Source organism: Sorex fumeus, unplaced genomic scaffold, assembly GCF_029834395.1.
Source record: "Sorex fumeus unplaced genomic scaffold, SorFum_2.1 ptg000018l, whole genome shotgun sequence".
Lineage (NCBI taxonomy): Eukaryota > Metazoa > Chordata > Mammalia > Eulipotyphla > Soricidae > Sorex > Sorex fumeus.
This window is the reverse complement of record NW_026606075.1, coordinates 20,747,644-20,763,105: the sequence shown is the minus strand read 5'-3', so window position 1 is coordinate 20,763,105 and position 15,462 is coordinate 20,747,644. Positions and strand designations below refer to the sequence as shown.

The following is a 15,462-nucleotide window of genomic DNA, read 5'->3' as shown; positions in this document are numbered from 1 at the left end:
TGGGTAGGGCATTTGTCCTGCATATGGCCAACCTGCATTCGATTCCCAGCATCCCATATGTTCCCTCAGCACTGACAGGAGAATTCCTGAGTATGGAGCCAGGAGTAACCCCTGTGCTTCGCCAGGTGTGACCCAAAAAACAACAAAAAAAAAAAAGAGAGAGAGAAAAAAACCTATTTTCACACAATTTTGAGTTACATAATCACACGTAAAAAACTAAACTGGTGAGAAACCAATGTGACATTAACCAATGTGACACAGTGTTTATTTAGTTTTGTTCTTTCCCTCTTCCACAAACTGGCTCTATCTCCTATTCTTTAAAGTTCTTGATACTGTGATACCCCCACAGAAGGATTATTTTTGCTGTAAATTTTGGGGAATAACAAATATTGGGAAATTCAGTCTCATTATAATGACTGGAAATGTCTGGTTTCCCTACATGTCCCTTGGTCCCACTCAAGATGGAAATGTTAACACAGAAAATTTACCTTTTCTTTTCCGGCTGGCTTGACTACAAATGTAGAGAAGGCCACACTAACAAGTTTTTCAGTTCTGGAGAACGTGTCCTGAACTGTGACCTTGATGCTAATCTGAAATGAAAAGGAAAAGCAATAAGTATACAGTCATCCAGATTACAGATGAGGTCACAGCATTCAGGGGTCAGTGGTCAGTCATGCATTTCATCATCATTTTTGTTTTTTTGAATGAAATCAGCAGTTTCATTTCCTTTGATTGACACAGTTCATTTCAATGAGATTATACAACGCTGGAGAGAAAACTTCGGATGGTAGAAAGATATATATCTGCCATGGAAATGCTCTGATAAACATGGAAATTTGACTAAACATGAAGGTAAACACTAAAAGTGGAAACTGATTATCCAGAGAAAATTTGTCCATCACCCCCACATCCAGATTCATCATTAGTTTGTGTAACTTCACTAGAGTAATAGTCTGCAAGAAACACAGTCTCTGCAGTAACTTTGTGCCCTGAAACCAACAGAACGATGACTGAGCAACCTAGAATTTGCAGTAGGGGAATCCAGTAACTTCTTTCTGTTATTTTAACCTCAATAGGGATGTCAAAAGTCTCTATGAATTTTATTTTTCACACATGTAGTAAAGAAAAGAAGAGCAAACAGGAGCAGAAGAGATATCTTGTAAACATCTTAGGCTTTCAATAAACACACAGCTACTATGCTTTTCAAAATCTGGTGAATTACAGAGTTCAGTTTCCATAGGGTAGAAGGTGGGTAAAGAGAGGGAAAACAAGGAGGGTTCTCTTTTCAGAGAATCCCTTATAAGACAGTGCTTGAGCGCACTTCTGTGTATGTTTACTTTCTGTGACACTATCTATGTACACATTGCGTCTTGTGTTCCATTCAGCTGGTTGACATTGGCTCCTATTATTTACCTGTGAGCCTTACTAGGGATTTAAAGACCTTCTGAAATTCAGAATCTCTTTGACACCACATTTCCCCTCTAATCTCCGTAAGAATGGAGAGATGATTACCGATGGGCACAGATGAAAGAGACTCTCTTACCTCCATGCTGGTGCTGAATGCTCTAGTAACTTTTGCTTTGATGGTTATGACTTGTCCAACTCTAGTTCAAAAAAAAAAGGATCTCAGTAATTCTAACACATTTCATTTCAGACATAAAGATTGACTTAAACGCCTGCGCCACAGAGCAGCTGCACTTTGTCAGGCTGATCATTTTCATGCACGGAATTCTCAGGTTAATGAAAGCAGAAAAAGCCAGTGCCAAAGCCCAATGTTGATTACTGTAAACCACACATATGTAAACTTCCCGTTTCTGTTTTTTAGGAAAAGGATCGTGAGGATGGTGCGCAGATGACTCCCACAGATCATTTGCTACATGGCTGTTGGTTCCTTAAGGGAAGTTAGAACAAGCAAGAAGGAAACCTATACAGATACTTATTTTCAAATGCTAGTTTATAAATAAGGGAATAGATGTACACACAAACAAGCAAGAACTATTTCTACTGAGTCTAACCAATATTTGCCAAATTACAACCAGAGTGGGCGTTGAACTAAGAGCTCAGGACACAATGATGAGGGCCAAGCTGCTAAGCTCAGAGTCCGGTCAGTCTTCATTTGGGATACTGGTGTGTCCCCAGATCAAAATGCAGTTCCATGGCCCTTTTTGCAAAGAAAATGGTCAGAGTAACAGTGGGTAGGGTGCTTGCTTTGAATGTGGCCAATCTCCCTGAGCGCAGAGCCAGAAATAAGCACTGTGTACTTCCAAGTGTGGTCCCAAATACACAGGGAAGGTAAAGGGGAAGGGAGAGAATGGGTGGGGAAGGGAGAGGCGGGAGGGGAATGGAGGGCAGGGGAAGGTAGAGGAAGGGAGGGGAGGGGAGAGGAAAGAATTTACGTATTACAAAGATTCCAGAACTAAATCAGGGGCTGGGGAGATGACACGGGTGAAGGCATGCCTTGGATGTGATGGATCTCAGTTCATTCTCCAGCACCGCACGATTGACCTGACCATTACTGCTTCCTTTCCCCCCAAAGTGACCAAATAGGCTGGAAGAGTCACAAAGAGGTAAGGCTTGAGATGAGATTTTCAAAGGTTAGGATCTTTTTCATTGCAGAAGCAATGAAAGATTTCTTCTCCCATTCCCTCTAAACCCAAATCTATCTGTTCGCACCAGGTGTTACTCCTCTTGATCTCCAAAATCACTTCCCAACAGCGAACCCAGGCTGACTTTTAGAGCGATATTTGGGGATGGAATCTGGGGCATAATGTACTAAAACTCTATCACTGAGTTATATATTCCAGTCCTTAAACGCAACTTCTTTCTTCATGAGACCTCTGTCCTGTCTTTCCCCATAGCAACCAAGCTACAAATGAGAGAAAAATGTCCCTTGGTAGTAGTATTTCAGAAATAAATGAATAATGATAGAATTAACATGTTAATACTTTTACTGAGTCAAAGCAATCTTGATTTTAGTTAATGATTATTAAATATTTTGTGCTCTTGGTGAAACTATTTTTTGCCAAAATACCAAATATTCATTAAACCAGTTTTACTTATTTATTTTTAATTTTTAAATAATTTTTAATTGATTTTTTAAATTGAGTCATTGTGAGTTAGACCCATACAAAGCTGTTCATGACTAGGTTTCAGTCTTGCCATGTTTCAACACCCATCCCTCCACCAGTGTACATTTCCCAGCACCCAGTTTCCCTTCATCACCCCCTCCCCATCAGCCTGCCTCTATGGCAGGCACTTTTCTTCTCTCTCTCTCTCTCTCTCTCTCTCTCTCTCTCTCTTTCTCTCTCTCTCTCTCTCTCTCTCTTCTTTTGAGCATTGTGATTTGCAATACAGATACTGAAAGGTTATCATGTAAATCCCTTTACCTACCTTACTAAGTTCTTATCATTTCCAACTATTATTATTACACTGTAGACCAATTTTTAAATGATCATATTACAAGAAATACAAAGAATTGGAGAATGCAATATTCAGAGATACAGTAAATAGTTACAAAATATGGCAAACCTCTTTAGGAGAAATGAAAATCTCTTTAAAAAAATAGATGGCAGAACAAAACAAAGAAGGGGAATGGATAAGTTAAAAGACCATAATGAAACTCGACTGAATGATCCAATTGTTTAAAATTTAAAAAAAAAAAGGTCATTGGGATGATCGTTTCTGGTTGATAGTATTGTAATTTTGAAGTTAGGTGGTTTTAATTTTTTAAAATAACACTTATCTTTTAGAACTATATAGCAAAATATTTAAGATGATGCTTGGATTTGTTTTTAAAATAATTCAGGAAGGATGGTTACTGGGAAGATGAGTGCCTATGAGTTGGTTACTGAGGTAGATAATAGTGTGTTGGGGAATGCTTGGTACTTTTCTCTCTGCTTTAAAAATTATTTTATTTTATTGGGGGATACTAGGGTTGGACCACACCTTGGGGTACACAAGTTATTCCTGGCCCTGTGCTCAGAAAGTGATACTTGGCAGCATTTGAGAGAGCATAAGTGGTGCTGGGGATTCAAACCAGGCTCACAGATGCGGCTATCGCAAGGTGAGTGCCTTGCCTCCTAGACTGTTTCTCCAATCCATTTTCTACTCTTGTGTATGTTTGAAATGTTTACACATCCTAAAATTTTCTGCAGTAAGTGACATTAAAGGTGCAAATGTTCTCTCATACAGCAAATGATTTTTGTATTTTATCATCTGTTCAGATGAATTAGTGTTTGCTTAACAACCTAATGATGAAGTTCACTATTGTAAACATACTTTTTCCTTGTTATTTTTGGGTCACACCCAGCAATGCTCAGGGGTCACTCCTGGTTCTGAACCCAGGAATTACTCCTGGAAATGTTCAGGGTACCCTATGGGATGCCTGGATTTGAGCCCGAGTCAACCATGTGCAAGGCAATCTCCTTACCCACTGTAATATCACTCCAGTCCCTATTAAAAAATGTTAATGTACATAAAAATACTAAAAGTAGGTTTTGCACTTTTCTAACTGCTCTATATTCACGTATGAAATATATTGGCATAATTGATATTTATTCCCAGCCCTACACCAGGTCTCCTTTTATTAGCATTTTATCAAAATCTTCAAATAAATAAGTCTAGGTGCTACAGCATAGTTGCAAATAACCAATACACCCAGAAGAAAGTTATGACAGAGTGATTACACTTACCTAGCTGTTTCCTCAAACTGTATGTCATCAACTGAGGCTGTAACACAGGAAACCCCGGCATGCTTCTCAGCTGGTAAAATCGGGGGAAATGTGCCGCATTAGTAGTTACATTGGAGTATTTTGGCATATGGAAATAGAAATAAAACTTCAGTGGATTTCTTTTCTAGTAACATCCTCTTGTAGACTTTAGGTAAACTAAACCCTTATTTTTGTAAGTGCTCTATTAGTAACACTTCTTTTGTGCTGTTATATTTCTAATGCATGGACATTTCTATCCTTTCTTCTAAGTCTTATCTTTGACTCTCTTTGACTAAAATTTACTGCCACCATCAGCATATCTAGATGTTTAAATAGCAATTTTATTAAGTTGGTGCCACGTTTAAATATTTTGTCACTGTCTCTCTACCATTTTTTTGTTTAAGAAACAAATGCCTTATACAGTAACTAAATATATTTAAATCATTTGCCGAGTGAGTATTAACACTGAACTGTAGGGGAAGTCCTGAGATTACATTCTCTATCAGAGATGAGTTTCTCTGACTGTCAGAGAAATAAAGATGGGCATACATGGGCATTTGTCAATATTTATCATTGCCAAATTTATTATCAATTATATTGGAGGGTGTATGGAAGAGAATGAAGAGATTAAGGAGGAGATCCAGTTGTTTTTATGTTCTATATCTGTATTTATTGAAAAGTATTTTTTAATTATTTACTTTTTAATATAAAATTAAAAGTATATTCTCTTTGGGAAACATTTTTACATAGTCTTTTGCTCTGATTTTGAAACACAATCAATTAAAACACAAAAAGTGGCTTTAGTCTTTTTTTAAGTACTTTTAAACTCATTTTAATTTTGATAAATTATGGTGTAAAACTAACAAAGAAATGTCATTTTACCATATATATTAGGACCTATGTGTATATATATAACTATACTAGATTGTATAAGGAATCAAGAAGAAACATAATTATAAGTCCTTGTTGTTCTGTCATCTTCTTAAATTTCTATGTCCACCACCACATTAGGAAACACTTTCAACATAATTTCTTTAAATATCTGAATTTTGCCAATACTTTCTCTCATCTGTCATTTATTAAAAATGTATTATCAGCCAGAAACATCAATTGAACAATTAGTTCCATTTTAAAATGAGGAAACTTAGTATTAGAAAGATTCATTGTTCAAGATGCTGATTTTTGACTATAAAGTAACAGGACTTTTAGAAAAGACCAACCAAGAAATGCTTTCTGGAGAAGTACTTGACTAACTCTAGGCTTTAGGGACACCTTAGTCATGACTTACAACACAGACTTTCAAGGGTTATTATCATCTAAATATTTGGAGAACCACATCTAGGGTCATAATTTTTATGTTTGACTGTGTATAATTTTTCTTTTTACAAGTGTGCCAGTTACAAAGTAAATTCAACTGGACTTGATTTTTTTCTGTTTTTCGGGGGGAAGGAGAAGGGGAGGAGGGTCAGAACTATACCCTACAGTACTATTCCTGACTGCTCAAAAATGCCCCGTGATGGTGTTCAGGAGGCCTGGTGTAGGATCAGGAATGTAAACCAGGTTCATGGCTGCTTCAACCATATACAGACCAAGTGCCTTACTCCTTGTACTAGTGCTCTGGGTCCTTGTTCTAGTTCTTGAGCTTAGTTGTCTTTCCTACAATATACCAACAAAAGTAGAGAAAACCTAAAGATATTTCTGACTTCCTAGGTAAACAGAGAAACTGGGTAAGAGCAATAGTGTAAGTGGGTGTGATCAGGGATGAGATGATAAAAACAGTGAATCTTCCATTCATTCATTTCTTCAATGTATGCTGATCAAACACCTATGTCATGCCAAAGCAATAAACAAGAGTCATAGTGTCTCTTTCTTGAAGTCTAGTGGGGTGCCAGGGATTAATAACATGAAAAGACAAAATGAGTCAACTGTCTTTAGATGAACATTGATTTTAAGATAATCTTTAACTAAGAAACCAAAACTAGGTGGGATGTCAGAGAAGGCACCCATGGGAGGGGATGCTGGAGAGGTCTGAAGAATGACGAGCTTAATAGATGGTATTGGAGCTGAAATGATAGCACAGTGGGTAGGGCATTTGCCTTGCACGCAACTGACCCGGATTTGATTCCCAGCATCCCATATGGTCCCCTGAGCATTGCCAAGAGTAATTCCTGAGTGCAGAGCCAAAAGTAACCCCTGTGCATATCCAGGTGTGACACAAAAAGCAAAAAGCAAGAAAGCAAACAAACAAACAAACAAACAAACAAAAAACCCCAATAATAATAAAAGAAAATAAAATCCTTAAAAAAATAGTGTGTGTGGCTGGGGGGAGAGGGAGGAAAGTATATGCTCAACAAAAGTAACTACTTAAGTCCTCGTGAAGGAACTTAATGCTCAAATGCAGAGAAAAAGAAAAGTGGAGGATAGAAATCTCAAGAGTAAGCCATACACAGGGCCTTGAAGTTCTTGGTTAAGTTTTTATAATAAAGATATTAAAGAATATTCTTCTAATATCATTACTGATGAGGTCACTGATAATGCTAATCATTGTTTCCTGTGTTCTATACAGTACTGTGTTTCTTTCCTCTGGCTGTCTTAAAGATTTTCTCTCCAGTTAGTTTCTGATGTGCCTCAATGTTTCCTTTATAAATGTCCTGCTTGTTGTTCTGTGATCTCCTTAAATTTCTATGTCCACCACCACATTAGGAAACACTTTCAACATAATTTCTTTAAATATTTGACTTTTGCCAATACTTTCTCTCATCTTCTTTGCAACTCTAGCTTTTTTCTCCTCACAAATTTTTTCTCTTTTTTTTATTGGGTAACTTTTTCCTTCCTTTTCTTTCATTGAGATCATTTTTATCAATGAGGTAATATACATGACTGCATATTGGGGGAGACAATTTCACATCTCTGCTAATCCATGCTACTTCATCACACCTACAAGTATTTCATTATCCCCTCACCACAGTCCATTGGGCCACCCCACCTTCCTACCCTCCCCTGTTCCACACTGGTAACAGCAGTTCTTCTGTCAGAGCCTAAAGTTCTTTTAGATTTATCTACCCCTGCACTTTTCTTTTAAAATTTTTATGGGAGGAGGGAGGGTTAGACCATACCCAGCGATTCTCAAGGGTTATTCCTTGCTCTGTGCTCAGGAGTGACCCCTGGAGTTGCATAGGACCATATAACAGCACTGGGGATTGAACTGGGGTCAGCTACTCATAGGCAGATGCCTTAAACCCTGCTGTCCCTTCTGTTTCAGTTTTTGGGTAATAGTACTCAGGGACTACATCTCGCTTCGTGTCACTCAGGAAACTATGTGGTGCTAGAAACCTAGCATAAGTTTAGTACATGCAAAAGCTCTACTCCTTTGAGCTCTCTGTTCCCACTTTGCTTTTTCATATACCATAGATGAGTGAGATTACCTAGAATTTGTGTTTCTCCTTATGACTTATTTCATTTAGCATGATCCACTTTGGTTCCATCCATAGCAATAAGCAAAACATCATTTTTTCTATTAGCTGAGTAAAATTCCACAGTCTATTCATACCAAGCAGCTGACTTGGCCAACATGAGTTCGATTCCTCCACCTCTCTCGGAGAGCCCAGAAAGCTACTGAGAGTATGTCGCCCTCACGGCAAAGCCTGGCAAGCTACCCGTGACATATTCAATATGCTAAACACAGTAACAACAAGTCTCACAATGGAGACATTACTGGGCCCGCTCCAGCAAAAATCCGTACCACATTTTCTTTCTTTATTTCTGGGAAGGGGAGCTGAGCAGGTGTTTGCGTTATACCAAGCAGTGCTTGGGGATTATTATTATCTCTGTGCTAAGGTATCACTCCTGGAGGTTCTCGTGGGACCATATGTAGTGCCCAGAATCAAATCTGGATCGGCTGCATGCAAGACAAATGTCTTACCTGCTATACTATTGCTTTGGCCTTATGTTTTTTTATCCATTCATCTGTCATTGGACACCTGGGTTGTCTCTACATCTTGATTATTGTAAAGACAGCTGAAAAGAACCTGAGTTTGCATCGATTTTTTTCAAATTAGTGTGCTGTGTTCTTCACATACACAACACACACAACACACGCTACTGGCACCCTCTCAAGCAAATTGATGAACAACGGGAGGACAGTGCAGTGCTACAGTGCTACAGTGTGTTGTGTTCTTTAGATAGATACTTGAAACTAGAAATCCCTGGTCAGAGTAGATAGTACAGAGGTAGGGCATTTGCCTTCTACTTGACCAATCCAGGTTTGATCCCTGGTTCCCCATGTGGTCTCCAAAATCTGCCAGGAATTATCCCTGATCACAGAGCTAAGAGTGACCCCTGAGTGCAGAGAAAGGAGTAAGTCCTGAACACTGCTTGGTCTATCCTCTTAAAATAAAAAAGAGTGGATTTCATAGACCAAGTGGTACATCTGTTTTTAATACGTTGAGAAATTTTCGTATTGTTTTCCTCAGATGATGGACCAATTTATAATTCCACAAATTATATTCCTTTTTCTATACACAAATCTATTAGCATGTGCTATGTTTGGTATTTTTATGGTCTTTTTATTAAGCAATTATTACAGGTATGAGGTGATAGATAACTGATACTTTGATTTGCATTTCCCTAATAATCAGCAATGACGAACACTATTTTCTGTGCCTACTGACCATTAGTATGATTTCTTTTTTGAAGTATGTATTCAGCTGTTTTTCTCAAATTTTTGGGAGGGATTGTTTGCTTTCTTGTTGAATTTTGTGAGTTCCTTATATATTTTGGATATTATCTCATCACCAAATATAAGGTCAAAGGTTAGATATTTTACCTCTCATTGTAAGAATGTCTTTGCTCTTTTTGGGTAGGAGACCTGACAGTGCTCAGAGCTTAGTTACTCCTGGCTCTGTGCTCAGGGATCACTCCTGGCAATGCTGAGGGGACCATATGCAGTGCCAGGTTTCAAAAAAGGGCAGCCATGTGCAAGGCAAGTGCCAAAACCTATTAATCCCTGTGTTATCTCTCTAGCCTCAAGATGTCTTTAAATTTTTTAATTATAATTTCTTTGCTGTGCAAAAGCACTTTGATGTAATCCCATTTGTTTATTTTTGCAGCTTGTCCAATATACTTAAATTAATTTTCTCTTTTGTTTATTAGATTGAACATCACTGTGCTTACTAATGATTTTCAGTTATGCTTATGTAGGGAACTTTTTATTTTTAATATTAAAATTTTCAGTTCTGGAATTTCCAGTTGGTTCTTTTCATTTTATATTTCTGTTATGAAATATATTTGTCATGCTTTTATTCTTTGTTGTCATTCTATTACATCATCAAGCAGAGTTATAATGACCACTTTTAGAACCCCTGAATCTTAATTTGAGAATTTAAATCATTTATGGATAGGTCTTTATTGTTAAGAATGGATTATATCTGTACTTTATTTTTAAGCTTTAAAGCCACATCTGAAGGTACTCAGATACTTGGTTGTGCTTGAGGGAGCATGTAGTGTCAGGAATCAAACCTGGGCCTCCATTATGCAAAGCATGTGCTCAGCCTATGGAGCAATCCCCATCCACGTTGCCCCGTTACTTTGTATTTCAAGTAATTTTGGATTGTATCCTAGTTATCATGAGTGATGAACTGCATCCTCGTCACTATAAGTTGTAGAAACTATGAATTCTCATGTGTTACTTTGAAAAGTATTATTTTGATTTTTTTCCCTTTTTTCACTAAGCAGTTAACTAAAGTTAAAGGATAAAATTCTGTCTCCCTAAAGGTGAGAACAGCCTGTTCAGTTCTTTTGACTGTTTGGAATCTTTCCTCTGCAATGGTGATTCAAGTATCACCAGAGACTTGAGCAAAGATTCTAGATAAGTCTTTAGGCTCTGTTTTTCTGGCTTTCTCTTTTCTTGAATTTTCCTTCTTATATTCCAGTAGCTTGTGCTTCACACTAATTTCTTTGGTTTTTTTCCCAATCAGCAGGTTTATGAGATTTCTAACAGATATTTAGCTGAAAGTAGACTTGAGTCTTTATACAGACTTCAAATAAATCTAAAAATCAGTAACATTAGTCACCACTATTCTCTTATTCTAAATGTAGCCTGCCAAGTGTTCTAAACCTGCTTTTGTTCACTTATCACTTGCTTTAAGGAGCTTTTATTTAAATTCTTTTCAGAGTTTAAAGTTGGTATCTATGAGATTTCCCTTTACCAACATCCCCCTCACCCTACAAGGGAATAATCAGCTTGCTGGACAGGAATCCTTAGAAGGTCAATTCTGATTAAAACCTTCAAAATTTAGCAACTATGGGAGAAGAAAAGGGGAGGGCAGGATGAAGATCAGACTAGAAAGGACCTAAGGACAGTTGTGGAGGGTCATGGACCCTTCAGAGGGGTGTGAGGTATAGTGATACATTCATTCTATAAACTTAAACACTATTCTAACCGTATTACTGAAAGTATAATTTAAGAAAATAACTTTAGAAGGAAAGTATCCAGGAGATCAAAATGAAATAAGATCAGTTTGGAAATTGTTCTAAAGTTCACATGGAACACTGCCCAAAGTAAAAGCAGGGGGTGGGGTGGTAGTCAAGCAGTTGTATTTGAAAGATGCCTTTCAGGACTTGGCTCAGAGATTGATGATGTGACGGGGGGGGGGGGATGCTAGCAGAGAGAAGTCTTCTGGATGAAATGCCCATATATTCTTTAACTTGCACAAGTGGGTGGGCTGCTTGCCATTCCTGAGTGTGAGACCTGGAAAAGCTTCACAAATGAGAAAGGAAAAAGTGAGTCTGGGGTATTTCAGAATAAGGAATGGCTGTGGAGTGCAAGGATGTCTCGGCAATAGCGTCAAGCCCCTAGGCTTAAGAAACTGGAAGAATAATGGGGCCACTGGCAGAAATGATGCAGAATGCCAAAGTGATAGTGAATGTGCTTAATCTTTCTTTAAATATCCAGACGACATTTTTGAAATCTAGCAGTGCCTTGCGGCCATGACTGAGATCATCATTCATCATAGTAACATGGCTGTTATTGAGCTGGTCAATAAGAGCTCTGGATGGAAAAATGCTGGAATAACCAGTTTTTGTATTAGACCTATAAAGCACACTGACGGAGCATCTCTTTGCCAAAGACTCACACCTAGGCTAAATAATGCCTTTGCTTATGCCATGACTCGTCTTACCATGGAGTCTGACACAGGCATTAACCACATTTCCAAAAATTATTTATTGTAAAGAGTTCTTTAATAGCACATTCTTGGTACTTAACAATTAAGGTTCAGAGGAATTGACACCAATAGAATCATTCTATGGTTTCCTGTAAAATATAGACATTTTAATGAAAATTGTAGGACAATGTCTCTCCAGTACAGGACAGCATACTAAGAGAGGTAACTCTGAGAGTCACTTCAATATTCCCATAATATATTCAGTTGCCTTGGCAATAGACATTATTATTAGCAGCTTTGATGATTTCTATACTTGTTTCTTCTACATGCAAATTAATTTTATATTCATGTTTTCATTATTATGTTATAATAACCGACCTCAAATCCTAATAAAAACTGTTAAGACAGAAATCAAACAGGCCTATCAACAAACAGAAAACAAACAGCCAGATTGGCATCAGATATATGACGGAATTTTGCAGGTGGTTTGCACACAGGGGATTAGAAATTCAACACTCACTGAGCAGTGTTTTATAATCACCTGGGTTTTGCACTTGTCCTTTGTAAAATAAGAGTTCTTGGATACATGATCCTTATTATTTGGTGTGTGGGGGGCAGTTCATACCAGGCAATGCTTGGATGATTCTGTGTGCCAGGGATCAAACCCAGGCCCCTGGCATGCAAAACCCATGCACTCTTCCTCTGACTTATCTCTGGAACCTGATATTTAAAACTACCTCCAGCTCTAATATTTATCCAAACATATTTCACCTTAAAATATATAATTGCTAAGGTTGGGGAGATAGCTCAAAGGACTGGAGTATGTGCCTGCATGCTGGAGGTTGGTTTTCTCTCCTTGGCTCTGTTTGGAGTCCTGTACATGGCCAAGTGTGACCCCCCCCCCACAAAGACAAATGAAACCAAAACAAAACAAAAATAAACTAAAAAAATTCAAATGAAATATATATTTGGGAGCTGGAGAGAAAGGTGCTGGCATGTACACACAATTGCTGTGTCTAGTATGTGCCTTATATAATGCCTGCCCTTTTAGAAAGCAGATTCCAAATTCCAGATCCATCAATCCAAGCATTCCTCCATCTACTGACCCAAACAATCAGGAGGTTTATTAAGTACAGGAGAACTCTCTTTAGTCTATGCAGTAATTGACCAGCAAAAAATGAAAAAGAAGGAAGTAAAAAGAACACACAAAAGTAATTGCACGTTATGTTAGGTAGTAGGAGGGAAGAAGGAAAGAGTACTGTGTAAAAGGTGATGAGAGAACGCAAGTGTCAACAGGTGGCCCAGAAAGCCGTGTGTGGAAGCAAAGAGCAAGCGGAGGGGTAATGCGTGAAGAATATAAATGTAGAAAAGAGAAACTGGTGCAAAGGTTTTGAGCAAAGACCTCATAAGGGTATAGTGGGCAGCAAACTGGAAGCAGAAGCCAATCAAGAAAGAGAATAATCTCTTAAAGAGACACTACAGAGATTTGCAGAAAACTACATTAATACCATGTCTTGAAATACACTTTAGTTTATCTTAAAAATACCTTTTCTAATAAAAGTACGTTAACCCAAAGTATGCATCAACCAAATTAGTTCATTAAAGAAGAGCTGACTTCGTAAAATTTTGAATGTGGACAAAGCCCATCAACAAGCAGACATGACCCCCACCAACAAAATCTCTCCGGGAGTCCCATTTATGAATGTGGAGGAAGAGTTTTTAGATTAGGAGAACCGTTGGCCTAGGTTCTTTCCAGCGTTGGCTGGTGGCCCTCGGTCTGTCACCCCATTCCTGCCTGCCCTAAATAGCCTCCTGGCTCTCTCCTGCATTCCCAGGGGCTTTGGTACTCCACCCCCATTTGCTGTCTTTCTAATGTAATCATTTGGTACTCTTAGGCCATTGGGTCTGGCCTGATGCTTCTTTCATTCACCCCTGCCATGGGGGATCTGGGGAGGATTGGGGGTCTCCGTCATCCTGCACCCCTGCATCCTAGCCTGCTTCCAGTTCACAGACCCCCAAGCCAGCTCCGCGCTATTCCCGACTCCTCTCCACCAGCCCCTCGACATCTCCCCTTCCACAGGGGTTACCCCGCTCCGCCGTCCTGTACTGCCCTCGCCCCTGACCCCCTCTCCGGGGCGCGCCCCTACCCGCCAGGCAGGCGGTGGCGTCGATCCACTTGAGCAGCTGCCCCGCGTTCAGCTCCCCGCGCGCGTTGGCGTGCGCTGGCCGGATGGCCTGGCTCATGCGCACCTCGCCGGGCGCCGGCGGCTCCATGGCTCGGTCCGGACTGCCGAGCCCCGCGGCCACCGGCGCCCGGCTCGTCTGCCTGGCCGCGGGGTCCGCCCCTGCTCCAAAGGGCACCGCAGCCACCGCCCGTCCCGCCCGCGAATCCCGTGTCCGGCTCGTCGGCCCCGTGCCCTGGACGGTGCCCGGAACGTGGCCGCAGGAACGGAGCCAGGAGGGAGAAATCTAAGACGGCTTCTGTCCCGGAGGAAGCCAAATCCCGGGCAAACGAGGTTGGCAGAAGCCCAGGGGAAAGGCGTGAAAGGAGGATGGAGATGCTCCGCTCCCTGGACCGTGCTGAGAATTCCAGGACTCAGCACAGGGAAGCGCGCGGCAGGTGATCCTCGCCGGGTTTTGTCAGACAGCAGTCACTGCTTTTGGATGGCTTCCTGACATCTGCAGAGCTCCACAGGTGATGAGGACTTAAACTAATCAGCGGCGGATGGAACGACAGTACAGCGGCCAGGGCACTGGTCGTGCACGCAGTCAATCAGGGTTCGATCCAGGGCCCTCCATGAGAGATCTCTGATGCTAGAGTCTGGGGTAATCCCTGAGCACCGCCATGTGTGGTCCCCCAAACAACTGATTAGTTAGACGCTGCCTTTCTAATATACGCATTTTTCTTCCCAAACTTGAGCGTTTCATTCCCCACTATGGTTTTTGACTTAGCAGATTGGGGGCACTCGCTCCTCAAAGCCTCCTGCAGTTCACTCTTGACTCAGGATATTCCTTCAGATCATTATTTACTCCACAGAAATCTTTGTGCTTTTGTTGTAAAAAGACACTTCCCACCCCCTACTACCAAATAAACAAAAGTGCTTTGTAGATAGCACAGTAGGGCATTTGCCTTGCATGCAGCCCACCTGGGGACCTGGGTTCGGTTCTTCCTCCCCTCTCAGCCCCTCTCGGAGAGCAAGAATAGCATAGCGGGTAGGACGTTTGCCTTGCACGCTACCTACCCAGGTTTGATTCCTCCGATTTCTCTTTTCTATGCCCCTTCAGAGACCGCCAAGCTACTGAGAGTATCCGGCCCGCACATCAGAGCCTGGCAAGTTCCCCATGGCATATTTGATATGCCAAAAACAGTAACAAGTCTCACAATGGAGATGTTACTGATGCCCGCTGAAGCAAATCCATGAATAAGGGGAGGACAGTGCTACAGTGCTTTGTAGACACATTGGAGTTGCCCAACAAAGGAAGGTGGTCACCTACAGGACTTGAGCAGAGAGAATTTAAGTTTAGAAAATGTCATTTCATTCCTCAAAACCCCAGCAAATCATGAAGTGGTGGTGGGGGGAGGAGAAAGG

At 40.3% G+C, this 15,462-nt stretch overlaps 1 protein-coding gene across 4 annotated transcripts in view; it reads right to left on the bottom strand.

The window, feature by feature from the left end:
• Positions 1 to 14,183, bottom strand: part of ACOT12 (acyl-CoA thioesterase 12) — a 56,999-nt gene extending 42,816 nt beyond the window's left edge. For all 4 annotated transcript variants that reach the window (XR_008792197.1, XR_008792198.1, XR_008792199.1 and 1 more), the window contains exons 1-4: positions 14,020 to 14,183; positions 4,692 to 4,761; positions 1,544 to 1,604; positions 489 to 590 (exon numbers count right to left, since the gene is read on the bottom strand). Coding sequence is in view for 1 of the 4 variants with exons in the window: in XM_056112613.1 (XP_055968588.1) it covers positions 489 to 590; positions 1,544 to 1,604; positions 4,692 to 4,761; positions 14,020 to 14,146 (360 nt within the window). In the remaining 3 variants the exon portion in view is untranslated. The remainder of the gene's footprint in view (positions 1 to 488; positions 591 to 1,543; positions 1,605 to 4,691; positions 4,762 to 14,019) is intronic.
• Between the last annotated feature and the right edge of the window lie 1,279 nt (positions 14,184 to 15,462).